The 15,080-nt window shown below is 45.4% G+C and overlaps 1 protein-coding gene across 11 annotated transcripts in view; it reads right to left on the bottom strand.

The window, feature by feature from the left end:
- The window catches only part of disp1 (dispatched homolog 1 (Drosophila)), a 567,770-nt gene that overhangs the window by 163,118 nt on the left and 389,572 nt on the right, over positions 1 to 15,080 (bottom strand). For 9 of the 11 annotated variants that reach the window (XM_068028051.1, XM_068028054.1, XM_068028064.1 and 6 more), the window contains one exon: positions 10,449 to 11,055. In XM_068028051.1, coding sequence (XP_067884152.1) covers positions 10,449 to 11,017 — 569 coding nt within the window. In that variant the 5' untranslated portion in view covers positions 11,018 to 11,055. The remainder of the gene's footprint in view (positions 1 to 10,448; positions 11,056 to 15,080) is intronic. The other 2 variants (XM_068028065.1, XM_068028063.1) reach the window with 1 other exon arrangement.

Here is a 15,080-nt window from a genome sequence, read left to right on the forward strand (position 1 = left end):
GCAATTAGCTGTTCCTTGTACTCGCTTGGTGTGTTCTTCAGAAAAAAATCAAACGTTGCAACAATGTAATATTTGGTGGTCTTCAGAAAAACTATATTCCAAACGTTGCCATGATTTAATATTACTTCTCCCTTTGGTATGTGAACTATTGTAAGATTTCCAAGACTCCCAGTAATATCCAAAGAATACATGGAATTTTATAAAAACTGGAATATATATATATACAGCTACTAAGAGCGAAGTCCAAAGTACGAAAAGTCCTCATCAGAGAACTCCTCTTTGCTGACGATGCTGCTTTAACATCTCACACTGAAGAGTGCCTGCAGAGTCTCATCGACAGGTTTGCGGCTGCCTGCAATGAATTTGGCCCAACCATCAGCCTCAAGAAAACGAACATCATGGGGCAGGACGTCAGAAATGCTCCATCCATCAATATTGGCGACCAGGCTCTGGAAGTGGTTCAAGAGTTCACCTACCTAGGCTCAACTATCACCAGTAACCTGTCTCTAGATGCAGAAATCAACAAGCGCATGGGTAAGGCTTCCACTGCTATGTCCAGACTGGCCAAGAGAGTGTGGGAAAATGGCGCACTGACACGGAACACAAAAGTCCGAATGTATCAGGCCTGTGTCCTCAGTACCTTGCTCTACGGCAGCGAGGCCTGGACAACGTATGCCAGCCAAGAGCGACGTCTCAATTCATTCCATCTTCGCTGCCTTCGGAGAATACTTGGCATCAAGTGGCAGGACTATATCTCCAACACAGAAGTCCTTGAAGCGGCCAACACCCCCAGCTTATACACACTACTGAGTCAGCGGCGCTTGAGATGGCTTGGCCATGTGAGCCGCATGGAAGATGGCAGGATCCCCAAAGACACATTGTACAGCGAGCTCGCCACTGGTATCAGACCCACCGGCCGTCCATGTCTCCGCTATAAAGACGTCTGCAAACGCGACATGAAATCGGGTGACATTGATCACAAGTCGTGGGAATCAGTTGCCAGCATTCGCCAGAGCTGGCGGGCAGCCATAAAGACAGGGCTAAATTGTGGCGAGTCGAAGAGACTTAGTAGTTGGCAGGAAAAAAGACAGAGGCGCAAGGGGAGAGCCAACTGTGCAACAGCCCCGACAAACAAATTTCTCTGCAGCACCTGTGGAAGAGCCTGTCACTCCAGAATTGGCCTTTATAGCCACTCCAGGCGCTGCTTCACAAACCACTGACCACCTCCAGGCGCGTATCCATTGTCTCTCGAGATAAGTAGGCCCAAAGAAAACACAAGCACATCTACACATACATCTCATTCTGTCGGGTTACACCACAACTCCCTGGTCATGAGTAGCACAGCATCACTTCCTCTGGTGACCTTCACTTACCAGTTAAGGTGGCCCTCTTAAGGTCATCCTACAACAGAGGAGGACTTGCAGGTGGTGATGTTCCCATGCATCTGCTGCCCCTGTTCTTCTAGGTGGTAGAGATCGCGGGTTTGGAAGGTGTTGTCGAAGGAGGCTTGGTAAATTGCTGCAGTGCATCTTGTAGATGGTACACACTGCTGCCACTGTGTGCCAGTGGTGCAGGGAGTGAATGTTTAAGGTGGTAGATGGGGTTCCGATCAAGCAAGCTGCTTTGTCTTGGATAGTGTTGAGTTTTTCTGAGTGTTGTTAGAGCTGCACTCAACCAGGTATTACAGACAGGTGATAGGTGGTGTGGGTGGCTTCCACTTTTAACCTCCCAACTGACTGCAGATAGTATTTTGTTAAAAATGGCGTGTTAGTCCCTGACAAATAAACAGATGAACGACAGGTTTTCTCATAGGTTTGAAAAAAGGAAGGTTACATTTTTATTTAAACAGCAAAACCTGAATTGTTTGCAACCTTCACCCACTCATGCATTCACACACACATGTACACATAAAGGTAGATAGATAGAAGATAAAGGGTATATGCAATTAAAGTTCCGTGATATAAGAGTTTGTGGTTCATAGAAACCTTTTGAATCTTCTCAGGAGGACAGTCTGTCTTTTCAAAGATGCAGGCCTAGATGTTTGCAGTCATGAACCTGCTGAGGTGTTGTTGATTTCTAATGGTTAAAACTACAGTCCGGAGGCAGTGGTCACCTTTTAAGTTCTCTGCTACAGCAAGCTGAAGTATAGCATCAGCAGCAGGACTTCTTCCTTAGCTGGACTTATCTCACAGCACTGGCTTTCTGTAGTTTTTGCTTGATCTCCCTCTCTCTCCAGAGGGCTACCCTTTAAGGTAAAAATCCATCACATTTGAGTCCCTATCAGGATGTTTCCTTTTGTGGGTGAGTCCAGAACTAGGGGGCACTGTTTTAAAATTAGGGGTCGTCATTTTAGGACAGAGATCAGGAGAAATGTTTTCTCTGAGGGTTGTGCAACCCTGGAACTCTCTGCCTCAGAAGGTGATGGAGGCGGGGTAATTGAATATTTTTAGGGTGGTGGTAAATAGTTTCTTGTTAGGCAAAGAAATCAAAAGGTTATCGGGGTAGATGGGAGTGTGGAATTTGAGACGAACAGATCAGCCACGATCTTATTGAATGGCGGAAAAAGCTAGAGAGGCCGAATGGCCTACTTCTGCTCCTATTCATATGTTCATATGACACAGGGCCCTCTCTCCTGGTGTGACCACATAATGGTCCAAGATATGGAAATCATTGCTACCTGTTGGCGTCTGGATGGGGACCATTCTGTTACTATGGTGCTACTTCACACCTATTCATCTTGGTTTGGGCTGTGGAGTCAGTCTGTCTACAGAACCTTTGTAAGTTCATTCTTGTAGATAGGAGTCATCAACGTGTAATGGACTCCTTGCGATTTCAATGGGTTTTCCACAGATCTAATTCAGACGCAGTTAATGAGTTTTGTCTTTGCAGACAAGCTTGTTTATTGACAGTACAAGAGGGTTCACCTGACCTCTACTCCATTTTGTCTGTGGTACAAATGTGTCCAGTTTTTTCTGGTTCAGTTTAACAATCGACTTTTTAATTCATACTTCCTCCTGTTCATAGTTTATTTCATCACAGCTCCTTCTGAGCATGACAGGCAAGTGAAGAGTATTCCATTACACTCCTGACTTTTGCCTTGTAGATGGTGGATATGATTGGGGAGTCAGGTGGTAAGTTACTCACTGCAGAATTCCCAGACTCTGACCTGCTCTTGTGGCCACAGTATTTATATGGCTGGTCCAGTTAAGCTTTTCATAGAATGGTTACAGCACAGAAGGAGGCCATTTGGCCCCATCGTGTCCTTGCTGGCTCTCTGCAGGAGCAACTCACCTTTTCCCACTCCCCCGCCTTTTCCCCATAGCTCTGCAAATATTTCCTCTTCAGATAAATATCCAATTCTCTTTTGAAGGCCTCAATTTGAATCTGCCTCCATCTTACTCTCAGGCACTGCATTCCAGATCCTAACTGCTCGCTGTAACAAAAGCTTTTCCTTATGTCGCTGTTGCTTCTTTTGCTAATCTTCTTAAATCGGTGTCCTCTAGTTCTCGACCTTTCCACCAATGCAAAATGTTTCTCCCTAACTACTCTGTCAAAACTCATGATTGTGAACACCTCTATCAAATCTCTTCTTAATCTTCTCTTCTCCAAGATGACCAACCGCAGCTTCTCCAATCTATCCACGTAACTGAAGTTCCTCATCCCTGGAACCATTCTCATGAATCCTTTCTGCACCCTCTCTAATGCCTTTACATGCTTGCGAAAGCATGGTGCCCAGTATTGGGCACAATAGTCCAGTAGAGGACGAACCATTGTTTTATACAGGTTCATTATAATTTCCTTGCTTTTGTATGCACTTTATGACCCTATTTATAAAGCCCAGGATGCCGTATGCTTTATTAATCACTTTCTCAACCTGCCCACCACCTTCAATGATTTGTGTACATATACTCCCTGATGGTAACCCCCAGGATGTTGATAGTGGGGGAGTCAGCAATCGTAATGCTATTGAATGTCAAGGGGAGATGGTTAGATCCTCTCCTATTGGAGATGGTCATTGCCTGGCATTTGCGAGGTGAATATTAGGTACCATTTATCAGCCCAAGCCTTGCTGCATGTGTGCATGGACTGCTTCTGTTACTGAGTTGCAAATTTTACCGACAACTGTGCAATTATCAGCGAACATCCCCACTTCTCACCTTGTGTCAGAGGGAAGGTCATTGATGAAGCAGTTGAAGTTGGTTGGGCCGAGGACAATACCCTGAGGAACTCCTGCAGCGATGCCCTGACTCTGAGATGATTGACATCGGACAACCACAACCATCTTCCTTTGTGCTCGGTATAACTCCAGCCAGCGGAGAGTATTCCCCCTGATTCCCATTGACTTCAATTTTACTAGGGCTGCTTGATGCCATACTCAGTCAAATTCTGCCTTGATGTCAAGGGCAGTCACTCTCATCTCACCTCAGGAGGTCAGCTCTTTTGTGTATGCTTGAACCAAGGCTGTAATGAGGTCTGGAGCTGAGTGGCCTAAGCTGAACCCAAACTGAGTAAATGAGCAAATTATTGCTGAGTAAGTGCTGCTTGATAGAACCATGGTGTCGTTAACAGTGCTAAGAGATGATGATTCTTTTATAATGAAAGGCCCAAATAGTGCTGGCCTGTGGATGGATTAACCCTTTCCTTCTCCCAAAAATGATCACTCATTGCAGTACTTTCAATACTTTACATTCCTATTGGAAAATAATGGAAATTTCAAACATTTTCAGGATATAAACAGTGTTATTAACAGATAATACTTGAGGTCATATGTCTCCTCCAAATATTAGAAAAGGAAAATCATCCATGTTCACTGGTTACTGATGGTATTAGTTATCCACTAAACAGCAGGTACAAGCAAAACTAGCTCTCTGCTACAGGAAGGAAGATTCCATAACTTTTCTTAGACTCCTGCAACAGTTCCACGTAAAATACCACACACTGTTGTGAAGAGACCTTCTCTCACTGTGAATTTACAAGGCTGCCGTGAGAAACTTTGCAGGTATATGTTTAACGATACACCAAGGCAATGAGGCCATCACAAGGGACCAAGTAAGCTTGATATTCCAGTGTGAGTAAAATGCTGCTAGTGAAGAACCCAGATTCATTAAAATAAAAGGTTTTTTGACCACAATTAGGATTAAAGAAGAAAATACTCCTCCTTCCCCAAAGTCAACAGTCCCTGCTAGGCTACAATTTTATAGACATCAATTAGCCTCTAATGCCTCATCCCTGTTGATCTTCAAACACAAGACTAAGACAGTGAGTTCTGGCCATTCTACCATAATAGGCATTACTATAAAGCTCAGATCTTCTGCTGACGAACACACACACACACTTTCTGGGAGTCACTAGAACACATCAGGTGGAAGGAGCCTTGGCTAGAAATCATAGAAAATAGTTGCAGTGCAGACGGAGGCCATTCGGCCCATATCTGTGCCAGCTCTCTTCAAGAGCAACTCAGCTAGTCCCACTTCCCTGCCCTTTCCAAATAGCCCTGCAAGTATTTTCTCTTCAGGTGCTTATCCAATTCCCTTTGAAATCCACGACTGAATCTGCCTTCACCACACACCCAGACAGTGCATTCCAAACTCCCACTCACTAGCTTCTGCCCATGGCAACAGTTTCTTTCTATCTGCGCTGTCCAGATTCCTCATGATTTTGAACACTTCTATTAAATATCCTCTCAACCTTCTTTTCTCGAAAGAGCACACCCCCAGCACCTCCAATTTATTCACATAACTTAAGTCCCTCATTCCTGGTAAAGGCTATGGGCCACGACAGCATCTCGGCTGTAGTACTGAAGATTTGTGCTTCAGAATTAGCCGTGCCCCTAGCTAAACTGTTCCAGTACAGCTACAACACAGGCATCTACCGACAATGTGGAAAATTGCCCAGTATGCCCTGTACACAAAAAGGGCAAATCCAACCCGGCCAATTACCGCCCCATCAGTCTACTCTCAATCATCAGCAAAGTGATGGAAGGTGTCATCGACAGTGCTATCAAGCGGCACTTACTTGGCAATAACCTGCTCACCGATGCTCAGTTCGGGTTCTGCCAGGGCCACTCGGCTCCAGACCTCATTACAAACTTGGTTCAAATACGGACAAAAGAGCTGAATTCAAGAGGTGGGGTGAGAGTGACTGCCCTTGACATCAAGGCAGCATTTGACCGAGTGTGGCATCAGCAAGCCCTAGCAAAATTAAAGTCATTGGGAATCGGGGAAAACCCTCCGCTGGTTGGAGTCATACCTAGTACAAAGGAAGATGGTTGTAATTGTTGGAGGCCAAACATCTGAGCTCCAGGACATCATTGCAGGAGTTCCTCAGGGTAGTGTCCTAAGCCCAACCATCTTCTGCTGCTTCATCAATGACCTTCCCTCCATTATAAGGTCAGAAGTGGGGATGTTTGCAGACAGTTGCACAGTGCTCAGTACCATTCATGACTCCTCAGTTACTGAAGCAGTCCATGCCCATATGCAGCAAGACCTGGACAGCATTCAGTCTTGGGCTGATAACTGGCAAGTAACATTCGCGCCACAGAAGTGGTGGGCAATGACCATCTCAAACAAAAGAGAATCTAACCACCACCCCTGGACATTCAAGGACATTAGCATCGCTGAATGCCCCACCATCAACATCCTGGAAGTTACCACTGACCAGAAACTTAACTGGACCAGCCATATGAATACTGTAGTTACAACAGCAGGTCACAGGCTGGGAATTCAGCAGAGAGTAGATCACCTCCTGACTCCCCAAAGCCTGTCCACCATCTACAAGGCACAAGTCAGGAGTGTGATGGGATACTCTTCCACTTGCCTGGATGAGTACAGCTCCAACAATACTCGTGAAGCTCGACACCATCCAGGACAAAGCAGCCCGCTTGATGGACACCTTATCCACCACCTTAAACATTCACTCCCTCCACCACCGGCTCTCAGTGGCAGCAGTGTGTACAAGATGAATTGCAGCACCTCGCCATGCTTCCTTCGACAGCACCTTCCAAACCCGCGACTTCTACCACCGAGATGGATAAGGGCAGCAGACGCACGCATGGGAACACCACCATCTGCAAGTTCCCCTCCAAGTCACACATCATCCTGACTTAGATCTGCATTGCTGTTACTTCGTGTCACTGGGTCAAAAACCTGAAACTCCCTTCCTAACAGCACTGTGAGTGTACCGACACCACATGGACTACAGCGGTTCAAGAAGGCAGCTCACCACCACCTTCTCTAGGGCAATTAGGAATGGGCAACAAATGCTGGCCTTGCCAATGACGCTCACATCCCATGAAAGAATATAAAAAGTTCTCATTCTTTGCACCCTCTCTAAAGCCTTCACACCTTGGACACAATACTTCAGTTGAAGCTGAACCAGTGTTCTATAAAGGTTTGGCATAACTTGCTTGCTTTTGTACTCTATGTCTCTATGTGTAAAGCCCAGGATCCCAAATGCCTTTTTAACCACTTTCTCACCCTGCCCTGCCACTTTCAACGATTTGTGCACATATCCCCCCAGGTCTCTTTGCTCCTGCACCCCCTTAGAATTGTGCCCTTTATTTTTTATTGTCTCTTCATTCTTCCTACCAAAATGTATTATTTCACACTTCTCTGCATTAAATTTCATCTGCCATGTGTTCACCCATTCCACCAGCATGTCAATGTCCTCTTGAAATCTATCACCATCTTCCTCACAGTTCACAATGCTTCCACGTTTTGTGTCATCTGCACTGCACATCTAGGACATTAATATATATCAAGAAAAGCAGAGGTCCTCATACTGACCCCTGGGTAACACCACCTCCAGTCCGAAAAACAACTGTTCACCACTACTCTGTTTCCTGTCACTCAGCCAACTTTGTATCCACTCTGCCACTGTCCCTTTTATTCCATGGGCTTCCACTTTGCTGACAAGCCTGTGTAGGCTTGTAGGGTAGGCGGTGGCGTGGTATTATCACTGGACTAGTAACCCAGAGACCCAGGGTATTTCTCTGGGGACAAGGGTTCGAATTCCACCACAGCAGAAGGTGGAATTTGAATTTAATTAATAAATCTGGAATTAAAAGCTAGTCTAATGATGGCCATGAAACCATTGTCGATTGTTGTAAAAACCCATCTGGTTCACGAATGTCCTTTAGGGAAGGAAATCTGCTGTCCTTACCTGGTCTGGCCTACATGTGACTCCAGACCCACAGCAATGTAGTTAACTCTTACGTGCCCTCTGAAATGGCCTAGCAAACCACTCAGTTGTACCTAACCGCTACAAAGTCAATAAAAAGGAATGAAACCGGACGGACCACCCGACATCGACCTAGGCACCAGAAACGACAATGGCAAACCCAGCCCTGTCGACCCTGCAAAGTCCTCCTTACTAACATCTGGGGGCTTGTGCCAAAGTTGACCTCGTCCTCACCAATCTTCCTGCTGCAGATGCTTCTGTCCATGACTGTATTGGTAGGAGTGACCACCGCACAGTCCTTGTGAAGACAAAGTCCCGCCTTCACATTGAGGATACTGTCCGTCGTGTTGTGTGGCACTATCATCGTGCTAAATGGGATAGATTTCGAACAGATCTAGCAATGCAAAACTGGGCATCCATGAGGCGCTGTGGGCCATCAGCAGAAGCAGAATTGTACTCAACCACAATCTGTAACCTCATGGCCCGGCATATCCCCCACTCTGCCATTATCATCAAGCCAGGAGACCAACCCTGGTTCAATGAAGAGTGCAGGAGGGCATGCCAGGAGCAGCACCAGGCATACCTCAAAATGAGGTGTCAACCTGGTGAAGCTACAAGACAGGACTACCTGCGTGCCAAACTGCGTAAGCAGCATGCGATGGACAGAGCTAAACGATCCCATAACCAAAGGATCTGCAGTCCTGCCATATCCAGCCGTGAATGGTGGTGGTCAATTAAACAACTAACTGGAGGAGGTGGCTCCACAAATATCCCCATCCTCAATTTTGGGGGAGCCCAGCACATCAGTGTGAAAGATAAGACTGAAGCATTTGCAACAATCTTTAGCCAGAAGTGCTGAGTTGATGATCCATCTCGGCCTCCTCCTGAAGTCCCCAGCATAACAGATGCCAGACTTCAGCCAATTCGATTCACTCCGCGTGATATCAAGAAACGACTGTAGGCACTGGATACTGCAAAAGCTATGGGCCCTGACAATATTCCAGCAATAGTACTGAAGACCTGTGCTCCAGAACTTGCCGCGCCCCTAGCCAAGCTATTCCAGTACAGCTACAACACTGGCATCTACCCTGCAATGTGGAAAATTGCCCAGGTTTGTCCTGTACACAAAAAGCAGGACATGTCCAACCCGGCCAATTACCGCCCCATCAGCCTACTCTCAATCATCAGTAAAGTGATGGAAGGTGTCATCAACAGTGCCATCAAGCAGCACTTGCTTAGCAATAAACTGCTCAGTGACGCTCAGTTTGGGTTCCGCCAGGGCCACCCAGCTCCTGACCTCATTACAGCCTTGGTCCAAACATGGACAAAAGAGCTGAACTCAGGAGGTGAGGTGAGAGTGACTGCCCTCGACATCAAGGCAGCATTTGACCGAGTATGGCATCAAGGAGCCCTAGCAAAACTGAGGTCAATGGGAATCAGGGGGAAAACCCTCTGCTGGCTGGAGTCATACCTAGCGCAAAGGAAGATGGTTGTGGTTGTTGGAGGTCAATCATCTCAGCTCCAGGATATCACTGCAGGAGTTCCTACCATTTGTGACTCCTCAGATACTGAAGCAGTCCGTGTAGAAATGCAGCAAAACCTGGACAATATCCAGGCTTGGCCTGATAAGTGGCAAGTGACATTCGCGCCACACAAGTGCCAGGCAATGACCTTCTCCAACAAGAGAGAATCTAACCATCTTCCCTTGACATTCAACGGCATTACGATTGCTGAATCCCCCACTATCAACATCCTAGGGGCTACCATTGACCAGAAACTGAACTGGAGTAGCCATATAAATACCACGGCTACAAGAGCAGGTCAGAGGCTAGGAATCCTGTTAATGCTTTTAATTCATGACTCCCACCGCCAGTATTTTTAACCACTGATGTGTACTGTACTGATATATTATACACATCAAAATATTCTTTCCAAATAAAGCCCAAGTTTGAAAGAATAACATTTACAATCTCGCAGCTGGGTGGACATTGTACAAAAGAGAAAAAAGTCAAATCACACCTCATTGCAAATACTCATACTGAGCCACACGCAGCTGCTCGCTGTAGTACCTCTTCCATATAAGGAAAGCATACCACAGGCAAAATGCACCCAGGATCCAGACAGACACATTAAACATGGCTCCAGCCACATATTTTTGAAGACAGAGCTCACAGATTATTTCATTCAATGGACCGAATATTAATTTTTCCTCCATCTCCAGTAACTGTGTTTGGGACTACCAACAGGAAAAACATATACTCATTACACACCTGAAAGTTTGCCTTGATGAAGCGTACCTGATGTTGGGGACGTGTGGCTGTTGCACAGACTGATGCTGGAAATGGTCAGGCCACCGATGATGAAGACAAAGGGAAGCGTGATCGATGAGAGATGAGGCGGGCTGGAGGAAGCAGCTGGCTGGATGGATAGGGGAATTGTTTTGGCACACAGATGTTGGATAGTCGGAGCCAGCTTGCAGACAAGAAGGAGTCAATGGAGAGGTGATGGTGGTATTTCCCAAAGAATGGCAATCTGGTTGGTTATTGTGACAACACAAAGGATGATGATATAGACAATGGTGGCAACATTGTGGCAGCAATGGCACAGGTCTTTGGTTATTTATCATGCTGTCTGGGAAGAGGGATGGTGGCTTAACAGTGCCATTTGGGAGAATACCACTGTTCTGACTCACTTTTGCCCTGGAGGTCTCCTTGGCTGACAGCTGCTGGGAAAGGTGGTCTCCATCGCAGGCTGCAGGGATGCTGTTACCGTTAGCATTTGACGAGACACTGCCATTGCTCTGAACCATGAAGTCACTATTCCCGTTGCTCATAGCCATGCTCTTGTTTCACCAGCTTCTTTACATCCGTCACACGTCTGAAAATAGAGCACAAAGAAAACAAGATGTCAAAAGAAATTGATATCTTGTTCAACTGCCTTTAACTAGTTATCAAAACGCAGAACCTATTAAACTTCCTGATCCCATTGAGTAACATCTCTCCTCCCTCCCCGATCACTGATATTGCTGAAACGTAGGTAGGATCAGAGAAGGGATATCCAAAGTCACATCTCAAAATACCACCTAGAAAATCCTGAAGTAGCTACAGCCCCTCAGCCCTATATTATCTCAATCTACAGAATAGGATGTGTAAGCAAAGAACTGAACTAATTCATCCTCGTGTCATTGCTCAGAGGAAAAAAAATTGAGTTAAATAATGATTTGAACAGCCCTTCAGTTTTGTGACAAATAAAATGTATTTTTATGAAAAAAATGCTAAAATTCAGTAAGGAAACTTAAAGGGCCAGAATGGAACAGCAGAGGCAACTAAATAACAGGTAGACAGATAGACAAATGTGCGCGTGGAGCGAGACAGCTTCATTAAAGTATGTTAGTGGTGTGCTGAGCAGAATGGAGACAATACTCCAAGTGCAATCTAACGATCGCATTGTAAAGCTTTAATGTGTGCTGTGATTTTCTGGGTATGTTGCCGCATTATTCTGTCAGTTTTCCTAATTCCTTTGCCATCTTGTCACTATTGTTTACTATTGCTCCCTGGTCCCTTTCTGCTGTTCTCTTTCTTCACCAGCAAATTTGAAAAGCTTCTACTTGGCTTTGGTACTCAAGTAATTAAGGTGGATTAGAACTTACAGGGATCCCTGAACGACTGCACAATGAAATTACATGTGAAACCTTTCACTGCCAATGCTGAAACGATAAAACTGATGAGTCCAAGGAGACAAAATGCCACAAAATAACAGTGTGTGTCAAGTTAAACAATGTGTGCAGTCACTCATCTATTCACTTGGGTCGACCACAAAGGATGGAATCAGGGTACATAATAGTACCAAATTATCAGGGGATTTTATTAAGTGCCTCTATACAAACGCTAGAAGTATCAGAAACATATAGTCAGAAATACAGCTGCATGCTGGAACTCAAAACCCTGAGCTGACAGTTCTCACAGAAACATGACTGAGGTTTCAGGATGTCTGAATTTCTATACCTCAGTAAGATAGTGTAGAAACAGTAGGTGTTTGAGGGGGTAGGAATGAAGCTGCCATTTCTTTTAGGAAAGGAATAAAGTAGGGGAGCAATGATGTCTCCAACCATCTCACCCATTGAAATTGCCTTTTTTTTTAATGCATTCATGGGATGTGGGCGTCGCTGGCTAAGCCAGCATTTATTGCCCATCCCTATTTGCACTTGAGAAGGTGGTGGTGAGCCACCTTCTTGAACCAGTGCAGTCCTTGGGGTGTAGGTACACCAGCAGTGCTGTTAGGAAGGGAGTTCCAGGATTTTGACCCAGCGACAGTGAAGGAACGGCGATATAGTTCCAAGTCATGATGGTGTATGGCTTGTAGGGGAACTTGCAGGTGGTGGTGTTCCCATGCATCTGCTGCCCTTATCTTTCTAGGCGGTAGAGGTCGTGGGTTTGGAAGGTGCTGTCGAAGGAACCTTGGTCAGTTGCTACAGTACATCTTGTATGTGATACACACTGCTGCCACTGTGCGACAGTGGTGGAGGGAGTGAATGTTGAGGGTGGTGAATGGGGTGTCAATCAAGCGGCTGCTTTGTCCTGGATGGTGTTGAGCTTCTTGAGTGTTGTTGGAGCTGCACCCATCCAGGCAAGTGGACAGTATTCAATCACACTCCCGAGGTGCTGAACATTGAGCAACCATCAGTGAACATCCCCACTTCTGACCTTATGATGGAAGGAAGGTCATTGATGAAGCAGCTGAAGATGCTGGGCATAGGACACTACCCTGAGGAACTCCTGCAGTGATGTCCTGGAGCTCAGATGCTTGACCTCCAACAACCACAACCATCTTCCTTTGTGCTTGGCATGACTCCAACCAGCAAAGAGCTTTCCCCGATTCCCATTGACTCCAGTTTTGCTAGGGTTCCTTGATGCCATACTCGGCCAAATGCTGCCTAGATGTCAAGGGCAGTCACTCTCACCTCACCTCTGGAGTTCAGCTCTTCTGTCCATATTTGGACCAAGGCTGTAATGAGGTCAGGAGCTGAGTTGCCCTGGCAGAGCCCAAACTGAGCGACACTGAGCAGGTTATTGTTAAGTGCTGCTTGATAGCACTGCCCATGACCCCTTCCATTACTTTACTGATGACTGAGAGTAGACTGATGGGGCGGTAATTGGCCAGGTTGGACTTGTCCTGCTTTTTGTGGACAGGACATACCTGGGCAATTTTCCACATTGTCGGGTACATGCCAGTGTTGTAGCTGTACTGGAACAGCTTGGCTCGGGGTGTGGCTAGTTCTGGAGCACAAATCCTCAGTACTATTGCCGGAATGTTGTCAGGGCCCATAGCCTTTGCAGTATCGAGTGCCTTCAGCTGTTTCTTGATATCACATGGAGTGAATCGAATTGGCTGGAGATTGGCGTCTGTGATGTTGGGGAGACCGAGATGGATCATCCACTTGACACTTCTGGCTGAAGATTGTTGCAAATGCTTCAGCCTTGTCTTTTACCCATCTCCCAATAACTAATAAATGAAAGTGTTCAAAAAACATCAAGAAAAATATTTCAAAGCCCCAATGATTTTTCTCCCAAGGTGCTCACAGCAGCATCCAGGAGATTAATCTTTAATTCCTGAGACTTCAGGACAACCCTGGAGGGGTGGCAATCCTAGATATTGCAAGTGATGAAAACAATAGGCAGACACTGTCTCCAAATGGAGTTCATCAGAAGTAACAGCACATATTTAGGAGTGTGTAATAGATCACAAACTAAGAGAAAGAAATGCACCTGTAGTTGTGTAATAAAATCACAAAGATAGCCAATGAAAGTTTTATATCCATAACCATTGGGAATTGAGGTATAATATAAATAGGTATAGAGCAAAAGTGACAAAGAGGTGAGAGGGCCATTGACTCTTTTCTAAAGGTTCAGGCGGCTGCAGCCAAAGCAAAAAGGGCTCTGGGTTTTCTGGCTCAGACGGTTCAGTACAAGATTAGGACTATGATAATAGTGTTATAAAAGGTTTTGCTGAGTGCTCATCTTGGGAACCTTTCTAGTTCCCCCCACTTTAAAAAAGGCATGTTGACTCTAGAGAACGTACAGAGAGAAACAAGGATGATCTTCAGCTTAAGTGCATTGAAGTATGGCTTTATGCCTTGGGTTTGGATCCATTGCTAAGGTGCAGACTTTGAGGATTGGACAAAACCAGTAGGATGTGGTTGAGTGCATAAGGCTGATGGGCCTTTCTCGGAGTACATGTCAGCCGTGGCTCAGTGATCGAGCTCTTGCCTCTGAGTCAGAGGTTGTAGGTTCCAGCCCCATTCCAAGACTTGAGCACACGAGGTTAGCATTGAGTCCCACACAATGTATGAAGAAGAAAAAAAAATGACATTCAACTTTCTTACTGAAGGAATGAAAGGAAATAAAAACAGAAGATGCTGGAAATATAATATTTTGACCTGCTGAGTATTTTGAGCATTTTCTGTTTTTATTTCCCAGTTCCAGTATCTGTAGAATTTTGTTTTTGTTCAAATGAAAGGAACCAGGTCACAGCTTTCAAGGTAATTGCCTTTAATTGTTTACATTTTTGTTAAGCATTGTTAAAACTATCTCCTTACATGGAGAAAGAATAAAAGCAACATATCTGAAAACGTCCAAGATCATCAGAAGCAGTCACACAAGCCTCTTTAAGGTTTTCACTCTAAAATTTTCAAAAGAATTAAATGGACACCTGACTGGGCGACAGGCAAACAATCAGCCTGTATAGAAATGATCAAAGGGCAGTCTCCACCTGCTTCTGCACTGAATTTAAAAGACACAAAAGCTACACAAGGCTATATTTGGCATGCGACTGCGTGCATCCTAAATTAAACAAGGTCTAGGGTCTAGAAAACTGTAGCAAGCTTGGTGGTTGGCGGGGGGGGG

The sequence above is a fragment of the Heterodontus francisci genome, chromosome 3 (genome assembly GCF_036365525.1).
Source record: "Heterodontus francisci isolate sHetFra1 chromosome 3, sHetFra1.hap1, whole genome shotgun sequence".
Taxonomy (NCBI): domain Eukaryota; kingdom Metazoa; phylum Chordata; class Chondrichthyes; order Heterodontiformes; family Heterodontidae; genus Heterodontus; species Heterodontus francisci.